The 14086-nt window shown below is 53.4% G+C and overlaps 1 protein-coding gene across 2 annotated transcripts in view; it reads left to right on the plus strand.

The window, feature by feature from the left end:
* Positions 1 to 14086, plus strand: part of TTC7A (tetratricopeptide repeat domain 7A) — a 116676-nt gene that overhangs the window by 25448 nt on the left and 77142 nt on the right. For both annotated transcript variants that reach the window (XM_075535763.1, XM_075535762.1), the window contains exons 4-5: positions 5794 to 5924; positions 9639 to 9754. In XM_075535763.1, coding sequence (XP_075391878.1) covers positions 5794 to 5924; positions 9639 to 9754 — 247 coding nt within the window. The remainder of the gene's footprint in view (positions 1 to 5793; positions 5925 to 9638; positions 9755 to 14086) is intronic.

Genomic DNA, 14086 nt, shown 5'->3' on the forward strand with positions numbered 1-14086 from the left:
GTTGTGCATTGGGCTGTGTGACCCTCAAGCTCAGCAGTTCGAAACTACCAGCCGCTCTAAGGGAATGAGACAGGGCTTTCTACTCCCGAAAATAGCGGCAGTCGCAGAATATCATGGGGGCAGTTCTACCCTGTCCTATAGGGTCACCATGAGTCTGCATGACTCAGTGTCGGTGAATTTGGTTTGAGTGGGTGCTGGTGGGACAGCAGGAGCAAAGTTGGGGAGACAGCTCCCAACATAGCAGTTGGGAATTGGAGGTAGGTGTGGATACAGAAGGTGAGGGGTGGTGAGAGGTGAAGTGGAGAAGCATCAGAGGCAGGGTCTTGGAAGACCTGGGCTGTGGAGCATGTAGCAGCAAGGACCACTGGTGGTCTTTCCGCAATGATGGTATAAAAGGGTCGCTCTGGGACCAGGGTGTAGGATGGATTCGAGCAAAGGGAGGCTGGAGGCAGAGAGGCCACTCAGGAGACAAAGGGTGAAAGAGGGGAAAAAGGGGAGAGAGAGGGGCGATTGGAAACATTCTGGGTGTTGGGACTACAGGGTCGGGGATACTTGGGGCTCGTATCTGTCATCCTTTCCAGGAGTTCATCTTACCTGTGGTCATGCTGGCTCTGACGCACGGTGACCTTACGTGTAGCAGAACGAAGCTGCGCCCAGGCCTGTGCCGTCTTTGTGAGTGTTGGGATGTTCCAGCCCGTTGTTGGGATTTGCCTCAAGCCATCTCCCTAAGGGTTTCCCATTTTTACCAACCGTCTCCTTTACCAAACACGGTGTCCCCGTCCACAACTGATCCTTCCTGATGATGGGTACAAAGTAAGCGAGCTGACGTCTTACACGCATCGCCTGCCAGGGATGTTGTGGTTGCGTTTCTTGTAAGACTGATTTGTTCTTTATTCTGCCAGTCAATGGCATCTTGAGTGTTCTATGCCAGTACCACCATCCGCGAAGTACTGTGTGGGGCCCAGAGGTGAAAAAGACCTGAGTCTGTCCATCGGGAACCACCAGTACAGAAAGAATGACAGCGCTCACCACTCAGGTCTCCGTTAGTTGCAAGTCACAGAAACAGCAAACTGAGACCAAAAAAAAAAAGCTGGGTCAGGATTTATTCATGTACTGGGAATTTCAGGGAATAGAGCTTCAGGCAGAGCTGAATCCAGGTGCTCAAACCAGGGACTGGGTTTAGGAATCTGACTTTACCCTTATGTCGCTGTTAGGTGCTATCGAATCCCTTCCAACCAGGGCGACCCTGTAGACACAGAAGGAAACACTGCCGGTCCTGTTCTCTCCTCACAATTATGGTTATGTTTGAGCCACCGTTGAAGCCACTCTGTGAAACCATGCTGTGAAAAATCCTTCTCTTTGTCACTGCCCCTCCTTTACCAAACACGATGGCCTCCAGGGACTGGTCTCTTCTGACAACATGTTCAAAGTGCATGAAAGAAGTCTCACCATCCTTGCCTCTAAGAAGCATTCCGGCGTGCGTCTTCCCAGACAGATCTGTCTGTTCTTCTGTCAGTCCACGATACATTTAGTATTCTTCACCAGCCCCTAATTCAAGTGCAGCTTTTCTTTGATCTTTATTCAGTGTCCAACTTTCACCTGCCTATGAGGCCATTGAAAATGATCTGGCTTCAGTCAGGTACACTTGAGTCCTCAACCTAGCATCCGTGCTTTTCAGCCTTCTAAAGAGGTCTGGGGGCCGCAGATTTATGCAAATTGATCGAGTATGATGAGATGGTACGACCTTGATGCTCACCTCTCATGGTTTTACCATGCAGTATTCTCCTGTTCTGGTCAAACAGCTGCTTCTTGATCCATGTACAGGTTCCGTGTGAGCATACTTACATATTCTGGAGTTCTCCTCTTCTCAAGGCTGTCCCTAGCTTGCTATGATCCACACAGTCGAATGCCTTAGCACAGTCACCAAACACAAGTATATGTTTTTCTAGTTTTTACTGCGTCTAGCCAAGATCCATCTGATGTCAGCAGTTGTGTGTTGGTGCAGGTTAACTAGAGAAACAAAGTCAGTGACACTCACAGGTATGTTTGAGAAAGAGCTTTATATCAAAGAGCAATTGTATATTGAGAAAACAACCCAGCCCAGTCCAGATCAAGTCCATAAGGCCGATATTAGCCCATAAAGTCCTCTTCCAGACTCATGCCGAATGCAGGAAGATCACAGGCCTGTGGGTGGAGCGTCTTGAGGATGCAGTGCTGGTGGCAGCATCTCAGCACTGGCTCGGGATTGCACGTGGCCCCTCCAGCTCCCTGAGTGTCCCAGCAGCAGGAGACTAGCACTCTAGTGAAGCGGCAAGAGTGTGCCCCACCTCTTCTGATGGCAGAATCAAGAGAGAGGAAGTTCCCAGAATCCTCACGAGAAGGTCACGCCACACAGAGGCATCATTGGCAATGACTTGATTGACAGGCTAGATTCCACCCCTTCACACATAATACCTTCTCATTGACCGGAGATTATGTCACCAACACAGCGATGATATCCTTTCACCCTCTTCTGAATCCAGCCTCAATGTTGGCAGCTCCCTGCCAACATACAGCTACTACTGCTGTTGAATGATCTTCAGTAAAATTTTACTTGTGTATGTCATTAAATATTGTTACACAGTCTACACATCCTCGTGGGTCACGCTGCTTTAGAGTGGACACAAAGATGGATCTCTTTTAGTGAGCTGACCAGGTAGCTGTCTTCCAGATTTCTTGGCATAGACGAGTAAGTGCTTCCAGCCCTTAGAAATCTCCGCCGTGGGCCCCGTTACAAGTTCTGCCTTCCAAACATTTGCACATATTTCAGACTTGTTTTTTTCCCAGTATATCAAAAGCATCACCTTCTGTCTACTGTCCAATCACATGTTCATCTTTTCATTTTACCAGAAAAATATTTAATGTTCACATTTCTAGCAGCATTGTGTTCTTTTTTTTTTAATCCATTTTTCTTTTTTTTACATTTTATTAGGGACTCATACAACTCTTACCACAATCCATACACATACATACATCAATTGTATAAAGCACATCCATACATTCTTTGCCCTAATCATTTTAAAAGCATTTGCTCTCCAATTAAGCCCTTTGCATCAGGTTCTCTTTTTTTTCCCCCTCCCTCATGAGCCCTTGATAATTTATAGATTGTTATTTTGTCATATCTTGCCCTCTCCGGAGTCTCCCTTCACCCCCTTCTCTGCCGTCCGTCTCCCAGGGAGGAGGTCAAATGTGGATCCTTGTAATTGGTTCCCCCTTTCCAACCCACTCACCATCTACTCTCCTAGTATCGCCCCTCACACCCCTGGTCCTGAAGGTATCATCCACCCTGGATTCCCTGTGCCTCCAGCCCCCATATGCACCAGTGTACATCCTCTGCCCTATTGTGTTCTTATTAATAAAATCTTTCATCACAGCTCTCAATTCCTTCTGAGGCTACATCAGAATCACTTAATGTCCATCAGTCTATCCACAGTCTCTTCGATGCAGACCAGGGCCTTACTAGGAAGCACATAACAGTATCTGTAGTCTCTACTCATTACCCAATGCCACAGCCACTCCCATGGTTTATGTTAGGGCAGCACCCCACTCCCGGTACCAAATTCCATCTTAGTTACCTAATGCTGCTGTGACAGACATAGCTGGCTTGTGGGGCTTTAACAAACACATTTCCCTTTTCACAGCTTAGGAGACTGGAAGTCTGAATTCAGGGTGTTGGTTCTAAGGGAAAGTTCTTTCTGTGCAATGTATAGGGACCTCCTTGTCCCTTTTAGCTTCTCTCCCTTGATTCCTTGGTGAATGGGGCATCTGTCTTTCCCCATCTGTGCTTCCTGGCTTCTGTACCTACTGGTAATCTTACATACTTCCAAAGTGATTGGTTGAAGACACATTCCACACGGTTGGGCCCATGAACGCACCAAAGAAAGTGTCCTTTCCACAAACATAAAACAAAAACTCAGCCCATAGCTTTTGATGTGATTCCCAATTGTAGTGACTCTGTGGGACAGAGTGGAACTGCTTCACTGGGGTTTCCCAGGCTGTATTTTTTATTGATTTACTTATTTTAAATCATTTTATTGGGGGGTCGTACAAGTCTTGTCACATCCATCCATCCATCCATCCATTGTGTCAAACACATTTGTGCATTTGTTGTCATCATCATTCTCAAAACATTTGCTTTCTACTTGAGCCCTTAATATCAGCTCCTCATTTCCCCCCTCCCTCCTTGCTCCCCCTCCCTCATGAACCCTTGATAATTGATAAATTATTATTATTTTGTCATATCTTACCCTGTCCCATGTCTCCCTTCACCCACTTTTCTGTTGTCCAAACCCCAGGGAGGAGGTTATATGTAGATCCTTGTAATCGGTTTCCCCTTTCCACCCCACCCTCTCTCCACCCTCCTGGTATCGCCATTCTCACCACTGATCCTGAAGGGATCATCTGTCCTGGATTCCCTGTTTCCAGTTCCTATCTGTACCAGTGTACATCCTCTAGTTTAGCCAGATTTGTAAGGTAGAATTGGGATCATGATAATATGTGTGGCAGTGGGGGGAAGCATTTAAGAACTAGAGGACATCCGTTTCATCGTTGCTACCCTGCACCCTGACTGGCTCATCTCCTTCCTATGACCCTTTTGTAAGGGGATGTCCAGTTGCCTACAGATGGGATTTGGATCTCCACTCTGCATTCATTCTTGTTTACAATGATATGATTTTTTGTTCTGATGATGCCTGATACCTGGTCCCTTATATACCACATGGTCACATAGGCTGGTGTGCTTCTTCCATGTGGGCTTTGTTGCTTCTGAGCTAGATGGCTGCTTGTTTACCTGCAAGCCTTTAAGACCCCAGACGCTATATCTTTTGATAGCTGGGCACCATCATCTTTCTTCACCACATTTGCTTATGCACACATTTGTCTTCAGCGATCGTGTCAGGAAGGTGTGCATCATGGAATGCCAATTTAATAGAACAACGTGTTCTTGCATTGAGTAAGTACTTGAGTGGAGGTCCAGTGTCCATCTGCTGCCCTAATACTAAACCTATAAATATATGCATGTAGAACTATTTCCCAGGCTATCCTTTTTAAAGGAGCAGACTGCCACATGTTTCTCCCAAGGAGTGGGGCTGGGGGGTTTGAACCACCAATCTTTGGGTTAACAGCTGAGTATTTAACCAGTGTCCCACCGGGACTCCTATCCACTAGTACAGGGGGTTAAGGTGTACAGCACACACTTGGTGGGGAGGACACAATCCAGTCATTAACAAAGAGGCATGGCAGTAGAAGTGTGCTCTGGGCGGATAAGATCTGAACACATGGTAGATGAGGTGGAAACTGCTGGGTTCTGTGTGAGGGTCTGGATCAATTGCAGTGGAACTGATGTTGCGCCGGTGTGTGAGCTTCTCTGGTCAGGGATGTCTGTCCAGCCAACAGGGCAGAGAAGAACTGGACATCACTAAACATGTACGACGTGTAGACAGTGGTGAGTGTCTGCCACGGGGCCATTTTTCTTCCAACGACTGGAAGGAGGGGTCTGGCATGTCTTCGTGGAGGAGGTAGACGGTGGGAGTCACACCGTGTGATTCTGTCCATGCTGCATGAGTGCTTCCGTTAACCCACCGCATGGTCCCAGCCGCAGCTAATTCCTCCGTTGCTCTAGCTTGGCCCATCCCTTCCACAGACCTGCGCCTCCTGCTGGCTGCTCCAGCGCAGACGTCGCCTCTGGTGAGCCCACCCTGGGCCCTGGGAAGGGCCCCAGCAGGGCAGGTCTCAGGTATTTCCCTCCTCCTCCAGGCCTCTCCCTGGAACGCCTGCCCAACTCCATCGCTTCCTGCCACCGCCTGTCCGAGAGGGAAGAGGAAGTGATCACCTGCTTCGAGAGGGCCTCCTGGATCGCTCAGGTGTTTCTGCAGGAATTGGAGAAGGTGAGCTGGGTGCCCTCTGTTCAGTTCCTCCAATAGGGAGTCCCACCCAGGGGGCCCTTGTGCAGCTTTGGAAAAGACCCTCCTCCCTGAAGATGCTCGACTCCACTGGTGGGATGAAAGATTACTGTGTTAGACCGCTTGTGCCAAGAGGAGGCTCTTTTCTGACAGACAGACTGACAAAACCAACCGTGCTGATGGGTCCACATGCCCGTGCTCTGTGAGGACAGGTTCGGGTCAGACAGCCACAGGGGACAGCCCTGTTTGTCTCTGTTGATGGACACAGGTCAGGGAAACGGAGGTGTCCACTCAGTGCCATCAAGTCCCCTGTGACTCGGCGACCCCTGTAGGACAGAGCAGGACTGTCCCTGTGAGTTTCTGAAACTGTGCCTCTTCCCGGGTGTAGAAAAGCCTCACCGGGTGCCCTCGCAGCAGCAGGTGGTTTCAGCGAGCTGTAGAGAGGTGAAACCATTGAACTTACTCACCGCGCTCACCTGAGAAGGGATGGGGGCAGGCTGGTTCGTGCAATTAGAGACTGGCCCCTGCTCTCTGTGCCCCAGAAACACCCTGCTGGGCCTCCTCAAGGAGCCCTGGTGGCACAGTGGTTTAAGCTCACCACAGGGTTGGCAGTATAAGCCCACCACCAGCTTCATGGGAGAAGGATGAGGCTGTCTGTTCCCAGACAGATGTGCAGCCTTGGAAACCTCAGGAGCAGTCCTGTGGGGCCACTGGGAGTCAGAGTCGGCTCCAGGGCAGGGGCTGTTCGTCTGGAACCCCTCCTCTACCAGCTGCCCCGGATGGACCTGCAGTAACGCATTGCCGCCTCTTCAGCCCCGGTGTTAGCAACCTGCCAGGAGGGCTCCTGGGCAAATAGAGGATTCCGCAGAGTGCAGGCACGTTAGGGCTAGGCACTGTTCTGAGCACCGGCCCCCATCCTGTCCTTTCCTCCTCTTGTTGATTCCCGGGTTACAAATGGGGACACCGACCCTTGGAGGAGGCGTAAGATAGACTCCTGGAGTTTGTACAGTTCTTAAGTGGGTCTGGCAGGATTTGAACCCACAGACAGTGGATTTGTTGGGACAGTGTCGAGGCTGGGGCTTGGGCATTCTGCTGGCAGGGTCTTGGGGGGACGTAGATCAGGCCCGGTGTCCTGTAGGAGGAGCTGGTCACGAGCTGAGAGATGGGGAACCCGGGGACGGTTACCGTGATGAATCCTTAGGTCGAGCATCCCCGGAGGCACACGGTCAACATGCTCAGCTGCCAGCCGAAAGATTAGCTGTTCGTGTCCACCCGGAAGTGCCTGGAAGGACGGCCTGAAGGTTGGGTCCCAGGGAAAACCACCCACTGCAGAGCCGGTAGAGCCCGGTTCTGCTCTGACACAGAGTCGCCCTGAGATGACGTGCGGGCTGGGTGAGGGGCCAGGCGCTGCGCGGTGTTGGCAACATCCCTGCTCCACCTACCAGATGCTGGCAGCACCCAGCCTCCCATCTCCCAGTGACGCCCCTGCCACATGCCCTGGGGGGTGAGACCCCCCTCTAAACTATTGGGCTGACGGGCCAGAGAAGTGGCTGAGGGGCTCGGTCCAGGCAGGACTTGGCGCCTGACCTTGTAGAGGTGCTCCCCGGAGCCCTGAGGGGATGGCATGGGGCACGGCTGGGCAGCCAGTTGCATGAGCTCTGCAAGTTTGGATTTCCCCTGCCTGGAAGGAAACTCCTGAGGCCGGTCAAGCTTTCCGCTCCTCTGGAAGCCTGGGCTTTGGAAATTGGGCTGGGATGGTGTCAGAGCCAGAGCTGATGGCTGGTGGCACTGAGCAGACAGGTGGCCCCACAGCTGGTTATCTTGGGCTGAGGGAGGGCTGGCCATAAAGCCCCGATCCCTGCCTAGCAACATGCCAGCCCTCAGCCCCAGGGACCTCTCTTCACGTCGGCTCTGATTCCTGGAAAGATACGGTGTGTGGTCCACTGGTTCTTTCCCCCTCAAATCAAACAAGGGAGACCGAGTGTTCGCTTCGGGAGCCGAGCCTTCAGCGACAGGGTGAGGTTATCGAGGGACCCCCAGCTGAGGGCTGTGCTGACACCCAGAGTTTTATCGGGAGGCGCAGTTACGGCATACGGAAGGGACTCGGATTTGCTGGTGAATAACCAACAAGTAGTAGTGGCAGCGTGGGACCGGGGACTGGCCAGTCTTGGGTTGGAAGTTCAGGTCCACCCTGGCTCTGGGACCTTTCACACACACTCTGGAGTGTCAGTTTCCCCACCTATAAGATGCAGGTAGTGCAAACGAGGGGGACGGAGTGGAGACCCAAAGCCCATCCTTAGACAATTGGAGATCCCCTTACAGAGGGGCCACAGGAAGGAACGAGCCAGCTAGGGTGCAGTGTAGCACTGATAAAACATACAACTTTCCTCTAGTTCTTTAATGCTTCGCCCCCTCCTCTCCCTTCCCACTATTATGATCCCAGTTCTACCTTACAAATCTGGCTAGACCAGAGCATGTACACTGGTACAGATAGATAGGAGGTCTCAACATAGAATCCAGGACAGATAAACCTCTTAGGAACAATAATGGGAATAGTGGTGGGGGGAGTAGGGGGAACCGATCACAATGATTGGCATATATAACCCCTCCCCCTCCAAGGGGACAAACAGAAACTCGGGTGAAAGGAGACAGCAGACAGGGTATGATATGAAAATAATAATTTGCAAGGGTTCATGAGGGTGGGGGAGGAAGGGTAAAAAGAGGAGCTGATACCAAGGGTTCAAGTAGAAAGAAAATGTTTTGGAAAATGGTGATGACAACATGTACAAATGTGCTTGATAAAATTGATGTATGGATTGTGATAAGAGCTGCAAGAGCCCCCAATAAAATGATATATATATATACATATATAAAACATCACCAGTATGTGAAAACATATGCATAAGAAGAAGAACAAAAAGATGCAGGTCGACCCGGCCTTGTCAGGTGGCTGTGAGGCTTCAGAGAAGATCTTGGCTGAGGATGGCTGGCCCACGTCAGTGCCCTCCTCGCCTCTCTTTCCATAGGTAGGGGGAGGGTGGGTGGGCGCCTGGGGAACCATGGAGCTGAGACAGAACCCTTGTTCTCTGAAGTAAGGGCTGAAGAAATCTCTGCCAGCCTCCTCAGGCATCGTGGGCTTGAAGGAGGAACGGGTCTTCATACAGAAGGGATGGGGCCTGGACTCCCAAGGCAGTTCTGTGCCACAGGACCCTCACTGTGAACCCAGGGGTGGTGACGGGGCTGCTCTGAGCATTCCATCGGAGGCCCTGGTGATGCAGGTGACTGAGCATGCACATACCGCGAAGGTTGGCGGTTAAAACCCACCCAGAGATGCCTCAGGAGAAAGGCTTGGGGACCCGCGTTGGAAATCCCAAGAAGGACAGCCCCACTCTGACACACGCGGGTGCCCATGAGTCAGGAGGCACTGACAGCTGCCTTTTTTGGTTTGATTGGCAAGGATGAAAAGGCTCAGTGAGTTTATAAAGCTCTGTGCCAGTGAAGGCTGCACGTGGGACTTGGGGCATCCAGCATTTGCGGGGAGGGGGGTTCTTTATATGTGTGTAACCTGAAAGCTAGCAGGGCTGAGTTTTGTCAGCAGTGTACAAGGTATCCTGGGGTGGCTGGGGCCTGCCTTTGCCAGTGGGGCCGCCCCGCTCCCCATGCAGATCTCTGAGACCAGGGTTCTCTGTGTTCCCCCAGACCACCAACAGCAGCACGACGCGGCATCTGAAAGGGTCTCAGCCAGTCGACTATGAGCTCACCTACTTCCTGGAAGCGGCCCTCCAGAGCGCTTACGTGACCAACCTGAAGAAGGGGTAGGCTGCGGGGGTCTGGACCTTCTCTCTGGGCGGGGGGCCTGCGATGTTGGCCTAAATTGGCCTTCCTCCTGAGTGTGCACATGTGTGCATGCATGCACGTGCACGCACTCTCCCAAGAGGGCCACGCACAGCTGAGGGCTTGTCAGGCCGAGGTGTGCAGAGGCCCACCCAGCGGGCAAGGCCAAGCTCCAGGAAAGGACTGGGCAGTAGAGCCTGTGCACGCTTGGGTGCGTAGGGAACGCCAGTCCTGCGGAGAAAACACAGGAATGGCTGGCAGCTTTTAGCCTTGGTGCTGTGGCAGATTCTGTGTTGGGATCCTCACCGCAAGGTCAGCAGTTTGAACCCACCAACCACCGAGTTACAGGCTCAGAATGGACTCGGTGGTGGCGAGTGAGAACCTCTGAGGCAGAGTTCTTGGAATCTGGAGCGTGCTGTGGAGGAGGGACGGGCTGGGTGCTGTGTGGGGGTGGGGTTTGTTGGGTGCCAAGTCTGGTTTGGGTTTCTGGTGGCCAAGGCAATGGCGGTCATTTCATCTGTCCGGGCCACATCTGTTGGAGATTCTGATGGGATTGCTGGTTGCTCTGCAGTTTCCAGAGGTGGGGAGACGCTGGGTGAGCCCAGTGTAGTGAACATAAAAACCGCCATCATTCGGGGTGTTATTGAAGATGGATTGGTCCAGCAGCTCCGAGAGGTTCCAGCTGGTCGGGCAGCAGGAAGTGGCTACTTGGCGTTGTGTGTTGGGTGGTGGTGAGGGGCGGGTGGAGCGTGCGTCACGGGCTGCCCTGGCGCTGCCACAGTTCTATAGTTGGCCAGTCCTGCTGGGAGCAGCTCCTCCCGCTCCAGGCCTCTGCAGGAGAGTGTGCCTCAGCAGCCCCTGCTCTGCACAGCCAGCTGCCCCCATGCGTGCCCGTCACGCAGGCAGGGGCTCTGAGAACACCTCAGGCCAGCCTGTGGAAGTGGGTCAAGAGGCGCCTCCCCCGTCCCTGCACCTTATCTGGACCGCATAGACCAGGGTCAGGAGCACTTTCTCTAAAGTGCCGGGTTGAGGTCGTTGGGAGCCCAGATTTCATGTTGCTTTTTGTTAGATTTCCCGTAGTTTCTTCATTTAACTTCTGAAAACAGGCGATTCTTGTCCTTGGCATCTAATTTTAAAAATGTACCAGAGTGGCCGTTAAAAAATGAGCTGATACCAAGGGCTCAATTAGAAAGAAAATGTTTTGAGAATGATGATGATAACAAATGTACAAATGTGCTTGACACGATGGATGTATGGATTGTGATGAGTTGTATGCACCCCGAAAAAAATAAAAGGACAACCCAAACTCCCTCCCTTTACCATCCCCACCAGTTTCCAGATTCCTCTGCAGGGCATGTTTCCAGAACCTTCTGTATCATTCCAGAGATCATCCTCACAGAGAGGTTATTTCCCTGGCCTGTACTGACGTTCCTCCCCCTGCCTTGTTCCACTCCATGCATGAGTTTTGGAGAGGGTTTCCTGCTAGGACGCAGAAAGGGCCTTTTTCTCCTGCGTGGCTGTGTCAGCCTGTAGTCTGTGGACAGTCTAATGTGTCGGATTCATTTCCTGTTGATGGGACGTGTAGGTCACGTCCGAACTTGCCCCTCTCTAGCACGCCCCGGAGTCCACAACTTAGCCTTGTGTGGGTGTCATTGCACACTGTAAACCTCTATATAAGGGTGGGTCCCTGGACTGGGCATTTCTGGGTCAGGAGGTCTGAGCACTGGCGACCTGTGCCCGGGGGAGGCTTCCATTTCCTGTTGTGCCAGGAGGGCAGCCCACGAGAGGGTGCCTGTGCCCAGCGCCATCACCACCTGCGTTAGTTTGGAGCTGTCCGACACGTAACTGGTGGGCCGGGGGCCCTGTGGTCTCTCAGGGCCGTTTACAATGTGCGTTTTTCTGAGCAAAGAGAGTCTTCCTTTTAACTTCAGAGCTGCTTGTGTTTCTGGCGGACGATAAATAAGAGGAAACTTTAAAATAAGGATCTTGCTCCCCTGGCTTACAGATATACAATATGTTGACTGTGAGCAAACAAGAAAAGAAAAATAGCCAGGGTGAGAGCCAGGCCGCCGTGGTTACCTGCCTGTTTTCTGGTCGAGTTTTCATGGCTGGCACAGCCTGCTCGCCAAGAACAAACCATACACCTTCCTTTTGTGTCTCCCTTTGCTTGGGTTCTCAAGTGGCGGGTCAGGGAGGTGGTGGGCACCTGAGGATCTGGTGGCTCCGAGCCTGTGTGCTCTCACCCCCAAGGGTAGTAGGTAGGGCCTGCCTGGAGCAGTGGGGTCAGGCCCTGGGGCAGGCCGGCTCCTCCACCCCACCCCACATCTCCTGGCTGTGTCTTTTTCCGGAAGCAGAGCACTGCTTTTAGAGAGGCTGGCCCAGCTGACGGGCTCCTCTCTCTACTGCTCGGGCAGTGCCTGCCTGGCTGCCTGCTCCAGCCTCCTGCCCAGGAGCACGCCGCTATCTGACTGGCAGGCTCTCCGGGGTGCTGCCCTTGCCCAGCGTTTGGGAAGGAGGATGTTTTTTGATGCCATCCATTCGGTTCCGAACCAGAGCCACCCTGTGCTCAACAGAAGCAACCCTGCCGGGCCCCGTGCTGTCCTCAGTCGGCCCTGTGCTTGCAGCCACTGGGTCTGTCCATCCCGCGAGGCCCTTCCTCTTCCCTGCCCCTGCGTCACCAGCGTGACGGCCCTCTCCAGGGACTGCTCTCTCCTGACAACATGTCCAGACTGTGTGGGACAGTCTCGCCGTCCTGGCCTCTAAGGAGCGTTCTAGCTGTATTTCTTCCAAGAAAGTGGGATGTGTGCTTTTAGCAGCCCACGGTACTTTCGATGTTCCTCACCAGCCTCGTGCTTCAAACGCATCAATTCTTTGGGCTTCCTTATTCCAGGCCCCACTTGGACGTGCGTAGCAGGCGAATGAATGGCTTGGGCCAAGTGCATCTGAGTCCTCAGAGCACCGTCCTTGCACTTTGACACTTTAAAGGAGGCCTCGCCCAGCAGTGGGGACTTAGGAGGTTCCAGTCAGTGGCTTTTTACCAACCTAGGTAGCCCTTCTGGCTGTACTTCAAGCCAGTGGGTTTGTCCTTTTAGCAGTCTGTGCCCCACACGGGACGGGAAGACTGCGTGTCCATGAAGCCTGTGGGCGCGAGTCGGCACGCTCTGGCTCGCAGCCGGTTTTTGTCAGTGAGGCCGAGGGAGGCACACCCTCACCCCTCCACTTACATGCAGCCTCTAAAGCAGGAATGCGGAGCCATGACCAGGCCGCGTGGCCCACAGAGCCCGAACGCGCACCATTGGGCCTTTCCCAGGAAACGTGTGCTGACCCTCGCTGTACAGCATTGCCGGAATGCCGCCCCGGCTTGTGGCCCCCAGGATTTCTGTGGACAGAAAGGGCAGAGACGCTCCGGGGCAGGGGTGATGCGGAGGAGAAGGCGGGGAGGAGACAGTTTTAAAGTCACTGTCCGAGGCTTTCATTTCTCCAGTGGTCGCGTGGCTCCGTTGCAGTAATCAGGCGCGGCATCCGCTCCAGGCACTGTGTCCAGGCTTGGCCTGGTGTTGGTCAGCCCCCACCCCCAGCAGCAACCTGAGTTGCGGTGAGTGTGTCGGGAGGTGGGAGACTGCGCGTGGAGAGTTGGTTTGCCCTGGATGGAGCCGGGGCTGAGCACAGGCCCCGTCTGGCTTTGCCTCATGGTCTGCCGTAGCAGCAGGGACTCAGGGCTTCTTAGGAACCCCGAGAGACTCACAGCCCAGGTTGTGCACCCCACCCCCCTCCAAGAATGACTTCTCTCGAAGAGGCCGTGTCCTGAGGGTTGCTGGCCACTCTGCCACCCTGCCCAGGTCCTCCCCAGCCTCCCCCTAGCTTTCCTTCCACACCTCCATCGGGCTCTCCGTGTCTTTCACCTGCTGAGACTCCCCTCCACCCCCGCCCCTTTGGCTCCTCCTCCCCTTTTCCACACCCACCTGTACTGCAGGTGGAGCGAGGTGAAGGAAAGCACAAGGACACCGGGAGGTGCAAGCCAGCAGGTATCAAGCGCCCGCTGTGCCAGGCAGGCCGTGTGCCCTGAGAAGGCTGTGGCCTGCAGCACTGGTCAGCTGACTGGGCTCACAGGTGGAACACCTTGCTGGGGTTCCAACAGAAGGTCGGCACAGCCTGGAAGTGCAGGCCGTTTCCCAAGTGTGGGCGTGGAGGGGCAAAGGTCAGTGTAGATGGGAGTCAGGTATGGGAGGGACCCCAGTCATCCTCTCCAAGAAGGATCCCACTATACCTCTTCCTGGGCCCGCCGCCTCCCTCTCTGTGTGCATGTCCTCTGA

This window comes from Tenrec ecaudatus, chromosome 17 (genome assembly GCF_050624435.1).
Source record: "Tenrec ecaudatus isolate mTenEca1 chromosome 17, mTenEca1.hap1, whole genome shotgun sequence".
NCBI classification, from domain to species: Eukaryota; Metazoa; Chordata; class Mammalia; order Afrosoricida; family Tenrecidae; genus Tenrec; species Tenrec ecaudatus.